Raw genomic sequence first — 20308 nt, 5'->3', positions numbered from 1 at the left:
TTACTCTTTGAAAAGGTCTGAAGTTAAGCCTTCACTATTTGTCATGTGTTCTCTCCATTGGAATTCAGTTCCTTGTCACAGGGAAACTAGTGTATCACTTGCTGTACTCTTAGAGGCTGTATTTATTAACTTTACATTCATGTTGGAAATGTTTGTTATCCATGAGCACTTTTTTTTTTAATTAGTTTATTGTTGGGGAAGGTGTAAATACTACAGTTTCAGAGTAGCAGCAGCAGGTAGTAATGATCCCTTAGCTAGACTTTGAACAGAAACCAACAGAACTCAAATACAATCTTTCCATTGCAGTTCCTGGATAAGTAGCTGTCATTGTAGCCTGACTGTGAGGGCCTGGGGCTCTATTTTCTCTTATTCAGCAGTCCAATAAGGACAGTGAATAAAGATTTTTACATGTTGTAGAGTAAATTTAAGGATATTATATCCTTTCTCTCAGTAGGAAGGAGCAGAAATAAGCTGATTTCTAGATGGGAGCAAAGAGATTTAGTTCTGAGCACTCATCTCTGTTGCTACTGTAAGTGAATAAGACAAGGCATTAACATGTGATAAAGGTATGTATAGAAGTGCTGGTGGCGACCCTGCTGCTACTGAGCTCCGTTTTCAGAAATTTGGGAACCAAGAAAATTGGATTATACTCTACGTCATCGTTAGTAGTTCTTTACATAAAAATATTGTGGATATTTTAAGATGAAGTGTAGCCCTTGGGAAACTTCCTTAGGGGATAATGTGTGCACACAGTGGAGAATTTAGGTGATTTTTAACATGATTATAATATATTATAAATATTAATTATCAATAAAAATAAAAATGATTTTAATATATTTTTTGTTGTTTCTCAAAGCCTGAAATGAACTAAAGCTCACAGAGTCTCCATCCATAACCACATACTAAACTCAAAGTTCTTCATCCCCAAGATCCACTCTATCTTATCAGATTTTATCTTTGCAGGGGAAAATGAACTACTGGTTAATACTGCAATTTGTTCTTTTGTAAAAGATCCATCTTCCTTCAACAGGCTATAAAACAGTCTAAGGTGTTCCCATTGTTTTTAGTGAAGCTTAAAAGGAATCAGAAATTGGTAACAACAGCAATTTCTTCTTTAGACCCTTCTGGTAACTCCTCTGCAGTTCCAGGTATCTTTTACTTAGGTTAGGGAAACAAGTCAAGAAACCACAATGAAAACTGTTTTTAACTTTGTAGTCCTTAATCCTGTTCGATTGTGATAACATAACTAGACAGGGGAGGACTCTTTTTTTTTTATTCTCAGTTTTGTTGTTGTGTGACCAGTGCCCTAAAAATATGGGTTAGTAATTGATATTCTGTTGTTGTCTTTATGTAACTTGTTTAAACTTAATCAAATGACCAAAAAGTCAATGGGAATTTCCCATCGTTGTTCAGCTAAAACTTTAGATAGGAATTGTAAACAAGGACTGATTTATAACATCCAGTGATCAGTGAGGGATAGCTAGGAAGTTTATGTGTGGTCCGGTAGTGTTAATCAGATGTACGTGACATCATGGGCTACACTAATTTGAAAAGTGTGTGACATGGTTTGTAGAGCATCAGTAAGAGAAAGTTGTGCTTTCCTCCCTTGCAGCTTGAAAATGGAGCCAAAGACTAAAGGACTAAAACAGCAACAGCAACAACATAAGAAACTGCTGGCTGCCATGCTTTCTCAAGACTCCTTTGATTCTGCTCACAGCACAGCTCCATCTGTAACTGAAGAAGATATTGACAATGAAGATGATGCAATGGAACTGCTGGGTAACTGAAATTTTTTCCTGAAATTTAATTTTTTTTTTACTGAATTATTGTTAAATTCTAAGTTACTGGTTAACCAAAGAAGTGTAATATTAATCAAGCATAGTTTAGTTTGAATCTGCTTCCTATTTTTAAAGTCTAAGTATCCAATAGCTGTGTGAAACATAGTAATTTTCAGGAGTTGGTGTCATGAGGGTCATATGTATGTGTGTGGTAACTGCCAGCTGCTTCAAAATCCCATGAAATAGCAGTTGTTTTAGCAGATTAAGTAATTAACTGGATTTCCTACATAAACAGTCAACTAAAGTAGATTACTGTAGACATGGTGCAGTTGGGTTTTGAGACTCTGCAAAGGTGGACTCTTGATGTGTCTGGGCGATGTGTTCTAGTGTTTGACCAGGCTGATGATTAAACCACAGGACTTCTCTAAAGTAGAATTGAGTAGAATTTTGTTGCATTTGACAGGTACAGTGGGAAGAGGTAAATGAGGTTACTAGCTTCATGATGCGTGACCCACAGAATAGATCCTTCTATTTACATCTGCAGATATAGTGAGGTGAATGGTACCCAGTGTAAGTTGCTTCTATGTGTAGATGTTACCCTGTAGATACTTGAATCCCTAAAAGTATAACTAGAAAGGCAATATGAACAAAATTATCCTTTCTCATGCTTTGACAGCTTTGCAGATTATTATCTGTGTTAAAAAAACCTGTTCTTTGTTTGTTTGTTTTTGTTTTATTTTGTTTGGATTTGTTTGTTTATGTTAAATGAGGGGTTGATTTTAATAAGAGCCGTTCCTGCAATTTATTCTGTTTTTTTTTTTCCATGCTAAACCTAGAACATTTTTCTACCATGCGTTTCAGTGATTAAGATTATACAAAATCAGCTTTAAATTGAAAGGTCATGAAGAGGACCTTTGGTTTGATTAGGGTTTTATATAAGCACTTCTGAAATTCTGGAAGAAAATCATGGTGTACTCAATAAGTTACTATGGTTACAGTGATTATAATGTAGCCATGTTATAGTAACCAACACTGCTAGGATAGTAGGGTATATCTGTTTATTTTTAAAGTCCTGCTCTTCTAAAAGACTGATATTTATTTTAAATCTTTTTCTCTTTTTTTGGCAGTATATGTATTATATTTTATATAACTATTAGATTACACCCTGTAGAACTGCTCAAAACTTGAGACTATAGCAAAGTGTGGCGCAGGAAAGGTGTTCTTCTTTTGAAGGTAAAATAAAGAACTTAAGTTTCAATCAGAAAAAAATCATAGTTATCTTTCATTGCTGTATTTTCCAGATCAGTAACTGCATGGTATTGGGATTGAATTTTCTGTTATATTGCATTCATCTATTAACTGCTTTGATGCTTTTTACACATGCAGTCTAGCTACTTTCAAATCATGGCTTTCTGCCATAACTAAATTGCTGGGAATTGTTGCATATAGCTGTATCACTTGTTCCGTTTAGTATTTATTATTCATTGCTTTTACAGCCCTTTATTAAAAAAAAAAAAAAGTTGCAAAACCTCAAGCTTGTAAGTCTGAATTTTGGAAAAACAATTTCCACTATTGATAACAGATGATTTTAATCCATACTCTACTTAGAATACAGGTTTTTGCAGAGCAAGATCTTTGATCTGTGTGTGTATTCAAGAGAATCTTTATCAGAATTTGGTTGATCTACTTAGGTATTAAAAGTATGAAACTGACTTTTGATATATTATTAAAAAAAAAGCTCTCAGCAATCGTATTAGAATTATCAGCGAAGGTTTAGCTAGAATAGAATGGAGTCATAGAATCAGAAAATCCTTAAAGTTGGAAGGAACCTTTAGAAGTCATCTAGTTCAACTCCCATGCAATGAACAGGGATGTGCACAACTAGATCAGGTTGCCCAGGGCCTGATCCAGCCTTCCTTGGAAGGTCACCAGGGATGGGACATCAACCACATGTCTGGGCAACCTGTTCCAGTGCCTAATGACACTCTGTAAAAGACTTCTTCCCTATATCCAACCTAAATCTACCTTCTTTAATCTTGAAGCCATTTCCGCGTGTTCTATCACAGCAGACCCTGCTGAAGAGTCTTCTGTAGCTACTTTTTAGATGTGACTTGACAGTGTACTTTCAACCTTTCAGCCCTTTCTTCTCCAGGTGGAAAAGCCTCAACTCTCTCAGCCTGCCTTGAATGGAGGAGGTGTTCCATCCCTTGGATCACTTTTGTGGCCTCCTCTGGACATGCTCCAGCTGTTGATCTGTGTCTCTCTGAACTGAGTACTTCACATCTGGACACAGTACTCCAGATGAGACCTCTCCAGCACCTCTCTCTAACTGCTGGCCATGCATCTTTTGATGCAGCCCAGGATATGGCTGACTTTCTGACTTTTTTTAATTTTTTATACTCTTCTTAAAAATGGGTATGATGTTGCCTTTTTCCCAGTCACCAGGGAATTTACCTGATTTTCACAACTTTTCAGATATCACTGAGAGTATCTTGGTGACTGCATCAGAGTCCCTCAGGACACTGGGTTGCATCCCAAAGACTTGTGGATGTTGAGGTTCCTGAGGTGATCATGAACTTGATCTTCTCTTACAGGGGGAGGGACGTTGCCTCCCTGTTCCCCTCATACCAAAGCTAACATTTGAGGGCTGTATGGTGAGCAGTTCTCAGAGAAGATGGTGGCATAAAAGTTGTTAAGTACCTCAGCCTTCTCCTTGTCTGTTGTTACCAGCTTGCCTGTGTCACCCACCTGTGGGGAGTATGCCCTCTTCGACTTTCCTTTTCTTACTGCAGTACCTGTAGAAGCTTTTCCTCTTCTTGACATCCATTGCCAACTTCAGTTCAAGCTGGGCACTGGTTTTCCTGAGCTCATCCCTGCACAACCTAGCAGCTTCCTTGTGGCTTCCTCTTTGCCTGTCTTGACCCTCTGGAGCATGAACTCCATCAATGCATGGTCACTACAACCTAGGCAGCCTCCTCATGTCACCAGTCAGTTAATTTGCACGGCCCTGCTGGGGCCTTCTTTTCAGGAGCATTCGAACAGAAGATTCAGCTAAACTATTAGTCTGCTAAGAGGAAGGATGCAATTCAGAGGAAATACATTTCCAAAGATGAAGAATATTATGGGCCTACGTTCTTATTTCAGTTTATGTCTAATGTAGGGTGCATAGAAGGACTGTTAACACTGGTAGTTTTCAAAGTTTATTTCAGTTAAGCAAGTAGCTGAAATGCATTACTAGCAGATTACCTCAGAGTGGAAAGTATCTTCATGACTAAACAGAAGAGAACTGCAGCTGTAAAATCACATGTATTTGTAAACATGTAAAGGTAATGCAATTAAGATCTGTAACTGAAAATATTTTGGAGATCATTTTGTAGATGTACATCCACATCAAGTGTTGTGTTTTGTAAGCTAATAGGGACTTGAAGTAGTTAGTTTTGGAAGTCTGCAATCCTCGTGGAATTCCATGCCATTTTGACCTAAGCTTTCTTTTACAGTTAGCTCAAATCCACTGAAAATTCATGTTATTCTGTCAAGGATCTCACTGTTGTCCGTTGAAGTGGGTTGAACTGTTTTCCCAGCGATTGCTGGGAATATTGATTTAAAAAGTCACCAAATTGTGACTTTGGGTTTAAAAAACATATCAACTGTTTGTCTTAGTGTAAGAATAACTTTGAATATTTTGGCACACACCATTGGCAGTGACAGTAAAAGTACAAGGTTTTTTTTTTGCTGGTTTTATTTTAGCATACTTGGACTTGAATATAAATTCTTCAACATTTAAGAAGTAAGGATGATATAGAAATTATGCCTTCTTTTACAGCACATTGATATTTAATTATAATGCTCATTTACATTTCTTCTTCTCATTTGATCTTTACGTATACTCACAAAGTTAGAAGTGTCAAAGTATGCTATGCAATAGGTAACTATGACCACCACATGCAAGATAAGAGTACCCAGGAGACTCTTATAGGTGTGGGTTGAAGTGAAATGTAGCGATAATTGATTTTAGTTTCTAGCAAGTACATTTAAACATGTTCTATTCTGTATTCTAAATTACTATTATATGTTATTCCATATTATAAAAACATTCCATTGTTTTAATGCAAATAATCTTATATAAACTAAATTTAAGTGTTTGTGGTATCATGACTTGTAAAAACTTCTATTTTCTTCTTATTTGGTTTCACAGTAACAATTCTTTGCTCAACGTGCAAATCTCAATTCTTAAGAAAATCCACTCTTTCACATTGTTTACCTTGTATTCATTATATGTAATTCTTTTTGTTCAGTAACACACCAGAATCATTAGAGATAAACAAGCTATTTAAGTATTAATGTTTTTAATGTTTTTTTTTATTTTATTTTTTTAATTGCTTTGGGAGATAACTGATATCTTCTTTGCTTTAATAACTGTTCTAATCTTTACAAGTTCTTTTATCTTTTTCCCCTCTAAACCTTCCTAAAAATCAAGTGTTTAATCATTGTAACACCTCTGAAAGAGTGGCAGGCAATGCATTTACATTTTATCGCAGGAGAAGATAGAATATAGTGGAGATTGCCTTTGTTCATAGGGTAAGACAATAACTCAAGTGTCTGGTACTCAATCCCTTGTATAATCTATATTGCTTTTGTAATAAGTCTCTGAGTGTGAAAGGGTATACAATTGCAGTGCTTTAATTATAGTTCCTTTGGTATGACTGACATTCCTGATTTTGTGTTTTCTAGAGGTCTTCAGCAACATGCTGAAACAGGCTCTAGCCTTGATTTAAATTATTGCAATATTAGCAGCAGGTTGTGTTTGTTTTATTCTGTCCCTCCAAAATGGACAAAAACTTGTTCATCATGTGACTGGAATACATAACTTGGCAGAATAAAGGCCACAAGACCCAGGCAAAGGTGATGTATGTCATACTACATCTACAGAACATTTTCTTGTCCCACAGCGTGTTTTCTTTAAATAGAATAATTGTGTGTAAGAGAGGTGCATGAGTTGCTCATTGTTTTTCTGACTCTGGAAGCTGCTGAAGAATCAATCAGCATTGTTACCTGTGAACATCTGCTCTGTAGCACATACATGGAGACTGACAGTATGAGAGGAGTCGGACTGTAGGGGCATGCTGGGAGTACTATATATTGCATTGTATTTGCACTATGTTTGGGTGTTATGCTGGTGTAGGTATTTGCTGCTGATGATTTAAACATCATCTTTTTCCATTTCATAAATGTGGTATAGTTAATTTTAGATCCCTTTAGATGCTGGGAACTGTGTGTTGTGCAGTACTGGACAGACCTTTAATGTGGGCACACTATGCTTCTCAGATCCTGTTGTGCTGAAATCCGCTGTAATTGTAGTTCTGCAAGCTTTTGAATGTGAAGAATTTAGCCTAGTGTTTCTTTAACAAATAAAGAATTCAATTCAGCATTTCTGCTTTCAGGCAAAAATGCATTCACGTGAGAATACGGTCTTCACTTTTAAGATGGATGCCAAGTAGATGTCTCCTTTGTGATTAGCAGGCTAACTATCCTACAGCCAAATGGTAAACACAGTACACCAAAGGCCTGTGCCTACTCAAATTAATTGTTGTGTGGATCATGAACTCCTTGTGGTGCAGATCACCAGGAATCAAGGAAAGTTAACATAGCACAGAATTTTTCTGTCACTAGAAGAAGGTACGTTTTCTGTCTATTCAGAGATAGTGATAGCTGCCTCAGCCCAGTTGAAGAGAATGTGATAACAGCAGTGCAATTTACCACATTCTTATCACTGTATGTTAAATCTTTACATTTTGTGCAAAAATAAATATTCTCAATTAAAAATATATAAATATATTTAGTAAGGTGCAACCCAGCTTAATTATTCTCTTAAAAAATGTTAAGTGGTTCATCTTCTATGTTCTCCAGTCACATGAAAAGTCTATGCATGGCTCAACTGTTCTGAATTGCTATTACTCTCCTAATGACATTTCTGAAAAAGGTTACTGTGTAAATAAATAAATACTTAGATTCAGATTTTTTTAAACTAATGCAGATATATATTTCTAATGTTTTACAGAGTAGTGGTGAAATGATTAACTAGTCACACTTAATGAAGCTATTTTTATGAAGCTTTCTGTTTCCTTCAAATTTCTGCAGTAGAGACAGAGCATGTCTCTAAAAGAGAAGGGAAAAAGGCACTGTTGTTTTTGTTTTTTTCCCTTTGCATTGTCTCCCACAGTGTGGAAAGCATTTACACATTTCTGTGCTTCTCAATGGCTATGATAAGGTAATATGGCTGAATGTGAATGAAGTTTTAATGCTTTATTTTTCTGAAGTGTAATTGACTTCCCGTATTTGACACTTGGTGACAAGAAATGGACTTTTTCTTTAGAGTCTGATACAGAAAATAGATTTTTTTTCATCCCCATTTGAGTAAAATTGTTTGATTCTGGGAAAAACACTAATGGCTGCAATTTACTCTTACCATAATTTCTAAAAGTTCTAATCTTCGTTCTTCCATTTATCTTCAATCTTCTTTCTCTTTGCTAGGCAATTTCTGATAATCTTATTACCAGAAAATTTTGCAAAATTCAGAATTTGGATAGACAACTAATAATTGAAGGCAAAAATTCTGCTTTTTATTTTTTATTTTTTTTTCAAAAGAGAATAGCTTTTTAACTTGTGGTAGATTGAGGCTAGACCAGCAGCTGTGTACCACACAAGCCTCTTGCTCTCTCACTACCTTGCAGCAGAATGAATGGAGCAAATTAGAAGCAAGAAAACTGGGCTGATAAGAAGATAGTTTAATAAAGGAAAGGAATGAAATGAAGGGAAGAGGAAGAAAGAAAAACAAAGAAAACTCCAAAACTACATCAAGTGATGCAAAATTAATTGCTCATCATTTCCCACAAGAAGACCCATAGTCTTCTCCCAGTATCTTGCCAACTTTGAGCCTCTATTGCTGGGTGAAATGAGGAGGGAGGGTTGTGGCACAGATGGAGAAACAGAGAAATCCTTGCTGCAGTGCAAGTACTGTTGAGCAATAACTAAAAGGTTGTGTTACCATTTTAGCCATGGATCTTAAAGGTGGTGCTATGTGGCTTTACTGTGATCCATGTTAATTTCATCAAAGCCTCACTCAAGACATCCATGAGGGATGCAAATTTTTTTTCCAACTCAGGACTGTGTTTAGAAGAATGAGAGGTTCAAGCAATGTGATGGAATATTTCTTCTATTTGCCATGACATCTCCAGGGACTTGGTTCTTATTCTTTTTATCTAAAGGCTCCTCTTCTCCTAGGATATGTTGATCATTGTAGTTAGATCAGTTGAAACCATTCTTCAGTTTTCTTTTGCTTCTCACAACTGATTCTGTTCACTCCGGAGATCTATGAGACCTAATTATGGACTCCAGAACATTTGCCCTGTGTCTTTCGTATTCTTAGTAGTCTATGTTGTGTACAAAGGCCTTACAGTAGTTCCGAGAAGTGACTGCAGTTTTCACACAGGTTACAATTTCTAAGTGATGGTACCTATCTGGGATTCTTATGCTGTTGCTTAAGGTGTACCATGAATAGTGAAGAGTATAAGACATTATATTAAGCTCTGTAGGGCTTAATAGAGAAAACATTGTGGTTACTGTTCAGATTAATATCGATCTTCTGTGAATTTACAAAAAGAAACATTATTTCCTTCAAGGCAGGCATATTTGCAGTATCTACTTGCTTATCTTATTCTTCTATTTTAAAATATGCATGATTTCCTTACTATAGATGGTTATGTGAGATTTCCCTAGGGGATCTAGTCTTGAGTGTATATTGGATCATCGTGAATATTAAAGTCTAGTGAAGGGGTCAGAGGAGGTTAGAGGGTAGCAAAAAAAAAAAAAAATCAAGATTTGAAAGAATTTTGGTTTTTAAAATGGGCAATTGTGAATACTTGAAATGTTCATCTTCAGGCTACAGTGATCAGCTTTCTGGTAAGTGTCATTAAATCTCTAGCATTTTTGCTTTTAATTAAATATGTGAATTGTTGCAGTGTGCTTCAGTTAATAAAGTAAGTCACTGTCATTTTTATGCAAATATAGAATGCAAATAACGTTAGGATTGGTAAATCAGTTGCACTATTTTTACAAAACAGTTAAAGTGAGAAATAACTTCAGAAAGTGTTTATGACTGTTTATGGCATTTCACTGAAATCTTAACATCACTACAGATACTGTCAACAGCATTTTTATGAGATTCTTTGATCTGCAGGGCTATTGTCTAGAGAGAAGTCATAAACTTGAAAACTTCTAATTTTGGAATGTTTTCATGCACTACACAGGTCACAGAATACCTGTATAGAAGTTTAACAAATACCATAGTCTATATTTTCCTTTTTCTGCCAATATATGAGGTCACTGATGTAAGATAGACCTGCAGATCTGTTTAATGTCATTCATGGAGTTCTTTGTTTTTAAGATAGGACCATGTGGTCCTATTCTGAAAGAAAGAAATATCATTGAGAATCTTACAGCTGATCCAGTTATTCAAAGAACGGTGATTTGAGATTTAATTCCTTTAAATAGAGGAACCTCACTCTTCAGTTTTATAGTCAATAATATATATTAGTTGTAGTGAGTATTAAAATTATCTTTTTAAGTATACATTGACTATTTAGACTGTCAATAATTGCTAGTAATGTAAGTAAATGCTATAGTTTAGTTAAGGGGATCTTTGAATGGTTAGGTTAAATTAAGAAGTGTATTGGTCTTTTACTGCAACACTTGGGTAGTTATTTCTAGTTTGATAAGCATAACATGGGTTACTGTTTAATTTACTGAACTTCACATTGCTTAAAGCAAAAGGGAGGGAAAATCAATTTTTAGAGATAATAGACTTACTTAAATTGAAATGAATAACGTATGAGCCAATAAAAACCTTCATAGGAATGATTTACTTTCAAGAGATGTGTACTGAATGTGATGGTGTGCAAGGGCCTGAAATTTCTTTTATTTGTTCACATAAGGAACCAGGTTTATTTTAAACCTACACTAACAGAACAAGGAAACTGTATAATCGTGGTCTCTTGATTGCATAGATCAGAGACCTAAATATGTGCAGTAAAATAATCTTTTTATGGCCCCTATGCCTGGGATTTCTCTTCAAGAAAGTTTTTGATTTACATTTCACAATGCATATGGAAGATATACATTCTGGTATAGTTAGTGGAAAGTGTGTGAAATTTCTGAAGTAAAGTATTTATTGAATCTTAAATGCTCCAAAAATAATCAAGGAGTATTGTAAATTCCAGATCTTACCTGATTATATAAGTATTATGATAAAAACAAAACAAAATAAAACAAACAAAACAGGGGTTTTATAGGTTTTGCTTCCCAATAGTTCATGCTTAATTTGATAAGATTTTTTTTTTTTCTAATTTTTGAAAGCTGTGTGTGCTACTCCCTGGGTTAGCCATGCCTTCTCACTTGGTGCTCAGACGTTGGTTCAGGCTGTGATCTGGCAATGCTATTGCAACATTTTTCTTCAGATTTTCAACGTACCAAAATTCACAAAACTGTGACCTAGTCTCAAAAATAGAGTCACTTTCAAAATTAGGGTAGTAGTACCCCAAAATTGGGGTTGCGAGTCCCCCCAAAATTGGTCTCTTCCAGATGAGGAGAGGCTGAGTAACCTGAGTCTGTTCAGCCTTGAGAAAAGAAGACTGAAATGTGATCTGATAAACGTTTATAAATATCTAAAGGGAGGTGGGAGGCAAATGGATGAGGCCAGGTTCTTCTGGGTGATGTGTGGGGATAGGACAAGTAGCAGAGGCCTGAAAAGGCTCAATTCTTGCTGAATCTACTACTTGGAAAGTCCAGTGAAAACTAGAAGAGGGTGATTGGAATACATCGCTGTACACATACTAGTATAAGGTACAAGTAAGTCAGAAGACCCCAGTAGAAGAAGAAATAGTCACTTTTTTTTAGTTTAATAATTTTCTTCACATCTTTCTCTTGCCTCTTCCTCAGTAGATCAGCTAAATCTGTTTCTGCTTCAGGTGGAGTAGTTAATGGGGTTGAACCCAAGTCCGATAGTGCTAAAATAGGGCCTTGGACTACAAAATTATGCATGTCAACACAGTCTTGAGAAAACAGATATCAAATACATCCCTGTTCTCTCACTATCCTTCACACAACTGTTAGGTGTGAAGTGTAGTATTTACTCACTTCATAAAGGATATTCATATGTAATTTCCCTTGAAATAATAAGTATTTGTCTTAATTGTTTGAAGTTAGGTAAGTGCCATTTTTATGTTAACTTTTTATGTAATACTATGTACCTCCCAACAATCCTTAGTTTAGTTTATCATTGTGTTTGTTGTTCCTACTCTGTCAATAGGAGAATAATGCGTGGTTACATTAATTTATGTTCCTTGGGGGCTGATTCCATTTCTATTCTTTAATTAAGGGGTCTGTGAATACTTTTGGCTTTTCTCTGCAGAAAGGGAAGTTCTTCTTGCTATTTCCAGCAGTCTGTATATTTTAATTCCTTGATTTCTCACCTAATATACCCCAAATACCTTTAGTTAAAGGTAAGACAGTCTGAGTGTTGTGTAGATATTACTCTGTTATTGTCTCAGTATTGTTTTTCTTCTTTTTTTTTTCCTGCTTTTTTAAAAGAAATACTTTCTGCTGTTCAAATTAACTTGGCTTCTATTTTCAGGGTAGTTGTTTATCCTCTGGCACTATAATACAGGACATCTCTCAAGATTTATAGGTAGGAAATAATTTGACATAGTAATATAACTACCATAAAAAAGTGAAAAATATTGAAAAACAGTGCTTAATTAATGATGGGGGAAATGGGGGGAAGAAAAAACAACCCACCAAATAGCTATGCAGTCAGTGCCATCTAATTCAGCAACTGACATAATTTCATTAACACTTGTCTCTATAGTTTATTGACACAAATAATAGAAGAAACATTTGAAACATAAAGATAAATGCCATTTTTCTGAAACGCGGGAGATGGGTAGAGAATGCTGAATGTTGGTTCATTGATTTGGACATCAGGTTGAAATTTACATGTCACACTGGACACTAGCCATGTTACTAACCACAGAAGAAGAATCACTTGGATTTTAATTTGCAAGAAAATATTTTAAATACATTTTCAATATGTATTTGCAACTATGGGAAAGTTAGTGAGAATCATATAGATAATTTTATTGAGAGAAAGTATCTAGATTGTAAGATCTTCGCTCAGACTGAGAAATGCATTTCTCTGACATTTTTTTTAGTTTGAGTTCTAGAGAAAATGAAATTAAAGCTGAGAGGTGCTGTAACAGCACAAGGGAATAATATTAGAGTTTTAGTAGAAGATTCTTTTCATAAAAGAGTGGATATTTCAGAATATCTGGTATTCCTAGTAGAAACTGCAATGAACTGGTACTTAAAAGATTTGATATCTCATGTAAGCATAATACTGTCTACTAAGGCTAAAACAATGAGGTCAGAGAAGGATCTATGATTTTGAGAAGTTATAGTGAAGTTAAGAGAATGCAGAGAAAAACAGAGCCTTATCTTGCCTTTTCTTCTAGGTTATAAATAAAATGAAACAGGGTAAAACCTCTTGAACAGAATTTTGGATCAAATGAAAAGCTCAACTTCTGTGAAGTTCTACCTGCTGCAGTAAGAATATCAACTTTGATGTGATGGGATACAGCGGTTTTGAAATATACTTATAGTAAAGAGGCCTTTTTCAAGGGGAGATTAACCCTGTTGCAGCTTGTGTTTTCTGTAGCCCTTCTTAAAAAGAGCTAAGTTCATGGAGAATATTTGAGGGTATCATTTGGGGTAGCAAAGAGATTGTGGAAGCTAACAGTACAGAAAGTCTAGCAGTTTAGTGCAGATGACATGCCTTTTAAAATAATCCAGTATTCATAAAGTAGAGATTGCTTAGTGTGGAAGAAGTGGGGCCTAATAACAGCCAGTACTGGGGAGTTGGCCTTGATGAGCTTTAAGTGTCCATTCCAACACCAACTATTCTATGATTTAAGGATTTAAGTGGAGGTTCCTGAAGATAGAGCCACACTCTTCACGGAAGTGCACAGTAAAAGAATGAGCAGCGCTAGGCATAAAATGAAACAGGCAAGCTTCTGATTAAGGAAAAACAAACAAACATCAGTATGTGGATATTTAACTGCTGGACATTTTGTCCAGGGATGTTGTGGAATCAGTTACCTTAAAGGTTTTCAAGAATCAGTTGGACAGAGGCTAAGCCACCTGGTTGACCCTGTTTTGAGCAGATAATAGAGCCAGAAACCTGAGGTCCTTCTGAGCCTTATGGATTTTATGCATTGCTTGCCTACTGAGGGCTTTGGACCCTTGAAATATAATTTTAATTTACTTAAAATCAAACTATTGGAAATATAAATGTTTACTAAGCTGATATATAGATATGTTTTACCACCCAGAACACTGGGAGGGGTCTGGAGCACAGGCCTTATGAGGAGCGGCTGAGGGAGGTGGGATTATTCAGTCTGGAGAAGAGGAGGCTCAGGGGAGACCTTATTGCTCTCTATAGCTACTTGGAGGGAGGTTGTGGTGAGATGGGGGCTGGCCTCTTCTATCATGTGGCTAGTGATAGGACTAGAGGGAATGGCTTCAAGCTGCGCTGGGGAGATTTAAGCTGGATGTTAGGAAGTACTACCACTCTGAAAGAGTGGTCAGGCACTGGAATAGGCTGGCCAGGGAGGTGGTGGAATCACTGACCCTGGAGGTGTTCAAGGAGCGTTTGGATATTGTGTTGACGGACATCGTTTAGTGAGAGCTATTGGTGATGGGTGAATGGTTGGACTGGATGATCTTACAGGTCTTTTCCAACCTTGGTGATTCTGTGATTCTGTGAAAGTATATAGGATGTAAGACAGGTACTAGACCTGGACATGAGGAGGATGAAAGAGAAAGATTGCTTATGAAATAGGAAGTGTTCTGTGTGATTTGAAGGCTTGCAAAAGGTGGTTTGGATAATGTGTATAAGAAGGTTGTCTGCCATACAGTCACGGATGAAAGCTTGCTCTGTTTTCTTATTCCTCTTATATTATTCAATTTAAAATGCCAATCTCAAGTCTGGTACCAAAAATTATAGGTGGAAGCTGACCTTTTAACTGTGTAGTATAGCTGATTCCATGTTCAGTCATCCAGAATGGATATTCATTTACTGATGAAAATTGTATTAGTCAAATCGCTGTCTGACCTCATGATTGTCTCCATAAAATGAGGGAAAAACAGAGCTGAAAGGGGATTCAGAACAGAAATATTTTACGCTCACAAAAGGAGAAAGGCAGATGAAAGTGGAGAAGAAAATACTGAATAGTGTCAAGATAAAGTAAACACTCAGAAGAAAATATACTTTTATGTCACATTTTAGAAGTTTAGACACCAAAGTAAGTAATATTGAAAGTATACAGATAGAAAGTTAACATAGAAGTACCTAAATAATTACAGCCTATTACAGTTGTTACTCTCTTCTGAGCCCATAATGTGAGCTGAGAAGTCTGAAGTTATCTCAGTGGGAACGAATAGCTTCCAATTTTTGCTTTCTATTCAGAAGTATTGACTTTTAAGCCTGTCAGTATTTATTTTTAGGTTAGTATGTAGCTTGATGTAGCCCTGAGGACAATAACAGGAAGCTAAAATGAGCAGGAGAAGCACTGTAAGTAAAAGTTAACAGAATAACAACTTTGACCCATGCAGTTCTGAAAGCATATCTAAGTGTTAGTCTTCTGGGGGAATGAAGATTAAATGACAGGATAGGTAGAAAAGACAGTCCTCTGATCACTGTAATAACTGTCCCAGATTAGCACAAGTTTTTGGGTGTACTCAAAAGTAATTGTTCAAAAGGAGTCATGGCTTTCTGTGTAAAATGAGGCTTAATTTTCTGCAGTGCTGTTCTTCAGTACTGTTTTAGGTTAACTTCGCTGCATCCTGAGACTCCCTTGCAAAATTTCCTTTTTGTTCCAGAAGGCAGTTTCCTAAAATACACTGGAAATATTAAGTAGAATGACTTGATTTAGTACATCACTGTCAGCCCTGGGATGTGACCACAGGTACTTTCTGTACTCAGAGATAAATACAATTCCAGAGTGGACTACTTGGTTTCCCAAGTTAGGAGTAACTGCTTTTGTCATACTGTCACCATGTGCGTATGTTCTTTTGCATCTTATCATCCTGATACTGCAATGGTATCTTAATCTTGCATCAAATATTTTGTACTCTATAAGTGCTGTAAATTGGTATTCTGTGACTTCTGTTTATCCTGAAATTATGATTATTTTAGTGGGAGTTATGTTAAGGTGAGACTTCTTTCTGGTAATTATATGCTATGTATTAGAGTCTTGTGTTAAAAGCCATGCAAAACTGTTTACTATGACTAGCACTATGAACAAATTTGGGCTTTGACTCTACTAACACTAATAGAAGGCGGTTGTTTCTTACTGCAATAATGCTCCTATACTCTTTAATGGACTATTATGTCCATTTATGAAATGCATAGACTATGTCCATTTGCAGTAGGATTGGGTTGTACACTTTCAGATTCATTTCTTTGTTCTCTGAATCTGCGATTGTTTTAAGCTTATTTTAGAACAACCAGCCAGCATAAATAATATGAGTTACTGTCTCTAATTAACCCTCCCAGAGATTGCAAAAGCAGATAAAAGGCTAAGTTCATCACGGGTTATTCTCTATAAATCTGTCTTATATTCGATAGTAAAAATGGACGAAAATGTGAATACTTTGGGTAAACGAGAATGATCCTGCAGTTTATAGACCTAGTTCCACAGAAAATTGGATAAAAAAAAAACCTATGAATGTCTGGCAAGGGAATTTAAATATCATTATCGATGAACTGAATATGTATATTCTTCAGCTGCAACGAAATTTTCCGTAGTAGACGTGTACTGTCGAAAGGGAGCTGCGCCCACCAGGGGGCGCTGATGGTTTTCCTTTCTGGGCTGATTACCCTACATGCAGATTAATCTATGGAAAAACCAAGCAATAAAAGCTACCTTGTAAACAAGAATACAGAGGAAAAATCGGTGTATTTTGAACCTTTTTTTTTCTTTTCTTTCTTCTTCTCAACTCAAAATTTATAAATGTAAAATAAATGTGTTATCGTAAGAAGAGATGTATGGAGATTGAAAGAAAGCTCACTGTTGTGAAGCTAAACAATCTTACTGTATCTTTTTAGTTATTTGCTAAACCTAGTTACTTTTTTAAACCTGTGATACATATGCATGAAGAGAAAATGAGAAACAGATCTATTTCTTTTCACCTTGAAATAGGAAAATAACATTTTCCTACAGTGAAGCAAGCATCTAATTCTTTTATGCAGTGAAGAAATGCTGTAATGTGCAGTAAAAAAAAAAATTGGCTCTACAAGTTTCCCATTATAGCCTGTGATGTAGTAGCTGCCCAGATTTGTCTGTTTTAACAAAAAAAAAAATTGTTTTAGCCAAATTTTTCCAAGTCTGGATTGGCAATACTGTAACCCTGTTCCATGACTCATCTAATCAGACAAACTGGGAATATCTGGTTTATGTCGTCTTGATTAATTTAGAAGCAAGTGAACTTGAAGACCAAATGTCAAAATGTGGCAGAAATGTATCAACAATTGTTGTACGTAAAGACTGCAGCCACCCACTTACATATAATAATTTATCCCAGCATTTAAAACCTGCTGGCAAAGTAGTTCTGAAAGTATAGATAGTGGATAAAATATGTACAAAAAAGAAGCAGTGCTGATATTCAGCAACTGTTGATGTGTTTACATTCTTTCTTGTAAGAGTGAACTCTGTTGTTATAATGCATTTGTATTTCTTAATTTGATTTTATAGGATTTATAATTAACTAGGCATGTATTTAATGTTAGACATATCAGACATATCAATTGTAACATTTAGTGCTGGAAATTTGATTTACAGACCAAAATCCTGACATACTGTGTGAAGTAACATATGAGCAACCTAATATAAATCAACATGTAGTACAAAACAACAGTTAGTTGTACCTGAATAAATAAAACAATTTGGTTGTGAGAAAGGAGATGCGACGCACAAAGTGCTCATCAAAAATGATTGCCTTTGATTCATCTTTCAACCTCAACAGTTACTGCTTAGCTATAGGGATTGTGGCATCCTTTTCCTGGGTGTACATTTGATGTTATTTCTATAAATGGTTTATCACAAATTAAGGTCTGAAAATAATGTCTGTGTAAAGGACAGAAAACTAAACTCCTGGAAAGAAAATCTAAATGCATCTAACTGCAAAAAACAAACAAACAAACAAACAAAAAAAGACAGTATTTCCAAGTTCAGCTGTTTAGAGTTTCAATCAATTTGATACTTTCTCATGAAATTAAATAGGTTTTGGTGTGTTTTTTCTTTTTCTTTTCTTTTTTTTTTTTTTTTTTTGTAATGGGATTTGTTCTCACTTGGTACTTTTTTAAGACATACTATGAGGAGTAAAGGTGTTTTTATTTTTTAAATATGACCAAAAGTGATGAGGTATGTGCGGTTTTTGTGATTAATTTGGGAAGTGTTTATTTATCCTATAAAAACTAAGAAGTTAGTGTTACAGAAGCTGTTAAATCTGTCCTACTGAATAGTAGATTCTGTGCTTTCTTTTCTTCTAAGATGCTGAAGTTCCTGGTCATTTTAAGGGCTTCTTTTTCCTCTGTTAGAATCATGTGCATTAATTGAATAATAAATGTTTCTAATCCTGACACTATTCTTTTCTGCTAAGTTCTTTAAGTTATGACTATTTTACTTTTTTTTGTTGTTGTTGTTTGATTTTCAGTATAAAATCTTTTCTCAAAGAACTGGCTGAGTTGTTATACCTGTTAGAAAAAAAGAGAGACATCAGAGGAACAACAACAAAAAAATCTATTATTTCCCTTTATCGTATGCTAAGATAAAAAATATATATAAAAAAAGACATTTATCATAAAGTAAATGAATAAAATTTGTTTGGCAAATTATTTTGTAAAATGCAATGCAATTTTAAGATGTGATCAGCTATGTTTTTAAAGAAGGTTCCTACAAAAACCTCCTTACTACAAAAAAGAGGCCTTTCACCTGTGAATACAAAAAGCTCAACTGTCAGGAATATGGAAACAACTGCTGATATGATATAGACAGCATTTTTTGTTGTTATTGTTTTGTTTTTGTGTGTGTAAATGTCCACAAATTGAAGCATAGGAAGTGTTCTGCACAAATGTGCATGGGAACTTCTTCACAGTGCAGTGACGGAGCACTGGCACAGGCTGTACAGAGACGTGGTGGAGTCCTTCTCTGGAAACATTCGAGATTTACTTGGACGCCTACCTGCACAGCCTGCTGTAAGGAGCCTATTTGGCAGGGGGCTTGGACTAGATGATCTTTAGAGGTCCCTTCCAGCCCCTAAATTCTGTGATTCTGAGACACTTAATAAGAAGGCCAAATTGACTTTTCCATAGAAATGGCAATAAGCCTAATAAAATTGCAGAATCATAGAATGGCCTGGGTTGAAAAGGACCTCAAAGATCATCTAGTATCTTACCCCCTGCCATAGGTAAGGTCACCAGCCATCAGACCAGGCTGCCCAGAGCCACATCCAGCCTTGCCTCGAATGCCTCCAGGGATGGGGCATCCACAACCTCTCTGGGCAACCTGTTCCAACGTGTCACCACCCTTAGTGAAAAACTTCCTCCTAACATCTAACCTAAATCTCTTGTCTTAGTTTAAAACCATCCCCCCTTGTCCTATCACTAACAACCTCTGTCAGCAGTCATTCCTCCTCCTGTTTATATGCTTCCTTCAAGTATTGGAAGGCCGCAATAAGGTCTCCCCAGAAGTTGTTTCTGTTTATTTTTTTTATTTATTTTATTTTATTTTATTTTATTTTATTTTATTTTATTTTATTTTATTTTATTTTATTTTATTTTATTTTATTTTATTTTATTTTATTTTATTTTATTTTATTTTATTTTATTTTATTTTATTTTATTTTATTTTATTTTATTTTATTATTTTATTTTATTTTATTTTATTTATTTTATTTTTTTAGTATGCTATTTTTTTTTATTTTTTATTTTTTAGGATGGAAAGAACAAGCTGAAACTTTGTGAATGTTCATTAGGAAAAGAAATTCTCCTGGTTTTCCAGCAGTTGAAGCTATGCTTCTTTGTCCTCAATGCCTTTTTGAGGGCATTGTCTGGAGTAATAATCCAGAGAGCATTCATTTCCTGAAGTAATCTACAATCTCATAATCTCTGTTGTTGGGAACATATGTATCATTTCTTCCACCTGAAGTTCAGTGTATTTATATGACCTCAAGTTATCTCCATCAGAATAGTCTGTAATGGTCAAACACACACACGCATATATGTATGTATATATATATGTATGTGTATATATATATATATATAGTGTAATACGATACATACGTACACATTTGTGCATGGATGTTGTAGGTACATACACATATATAATCCGTTCTGTGACTACGGATTTTTTGCTATTTTT

The 20308-nt window shown here is 35.4% G+C and overlaps 1 protein-coding gene across 2 annotated transcripts in view; it reads left to right on the top strand.

Moving 5' to 3' along the window:
* CUNH8orf34 (chromosome unknown C8orf34 homolog) overlaps positions 1 to 20308 on the top strand; it is a 157385-nt gene that overhangs the window by 62353 nt on the left and 74724 nt on the right. For both annotated transcript variants that reach the window (XM_065753167.1, XM_065753166.1), the window contains exon 7: positions 1613 to 1779. In XM_065753167.1, coding sequence (XP_065609239.1) covers positions 1613 to 1779 — 167 coding nt within the window. The remainder of the gene's footprint in view (positions 1 to 1612; positions 1780 to 20308) is intronic.

This window comes from Cyrtonyx montezumae, unplaced genomic scaffold (genome assembly GCF_038088225.1).
Source record: "Cyrtonyx montezumae isolate F1298 unplaced genomic scaffold, pur_monq_1.0 scaffold_8, whole genome shotgun sequence".
NCBI lineage: Eukaryota > Metazoa > Chordata > Aves > Galliformes > Odontophoridae > Cyrtonyx > Cyrtonyx montezumae.
This window is presented reverse-complemented; position numbering and strand designations above follow the sequence as displayed.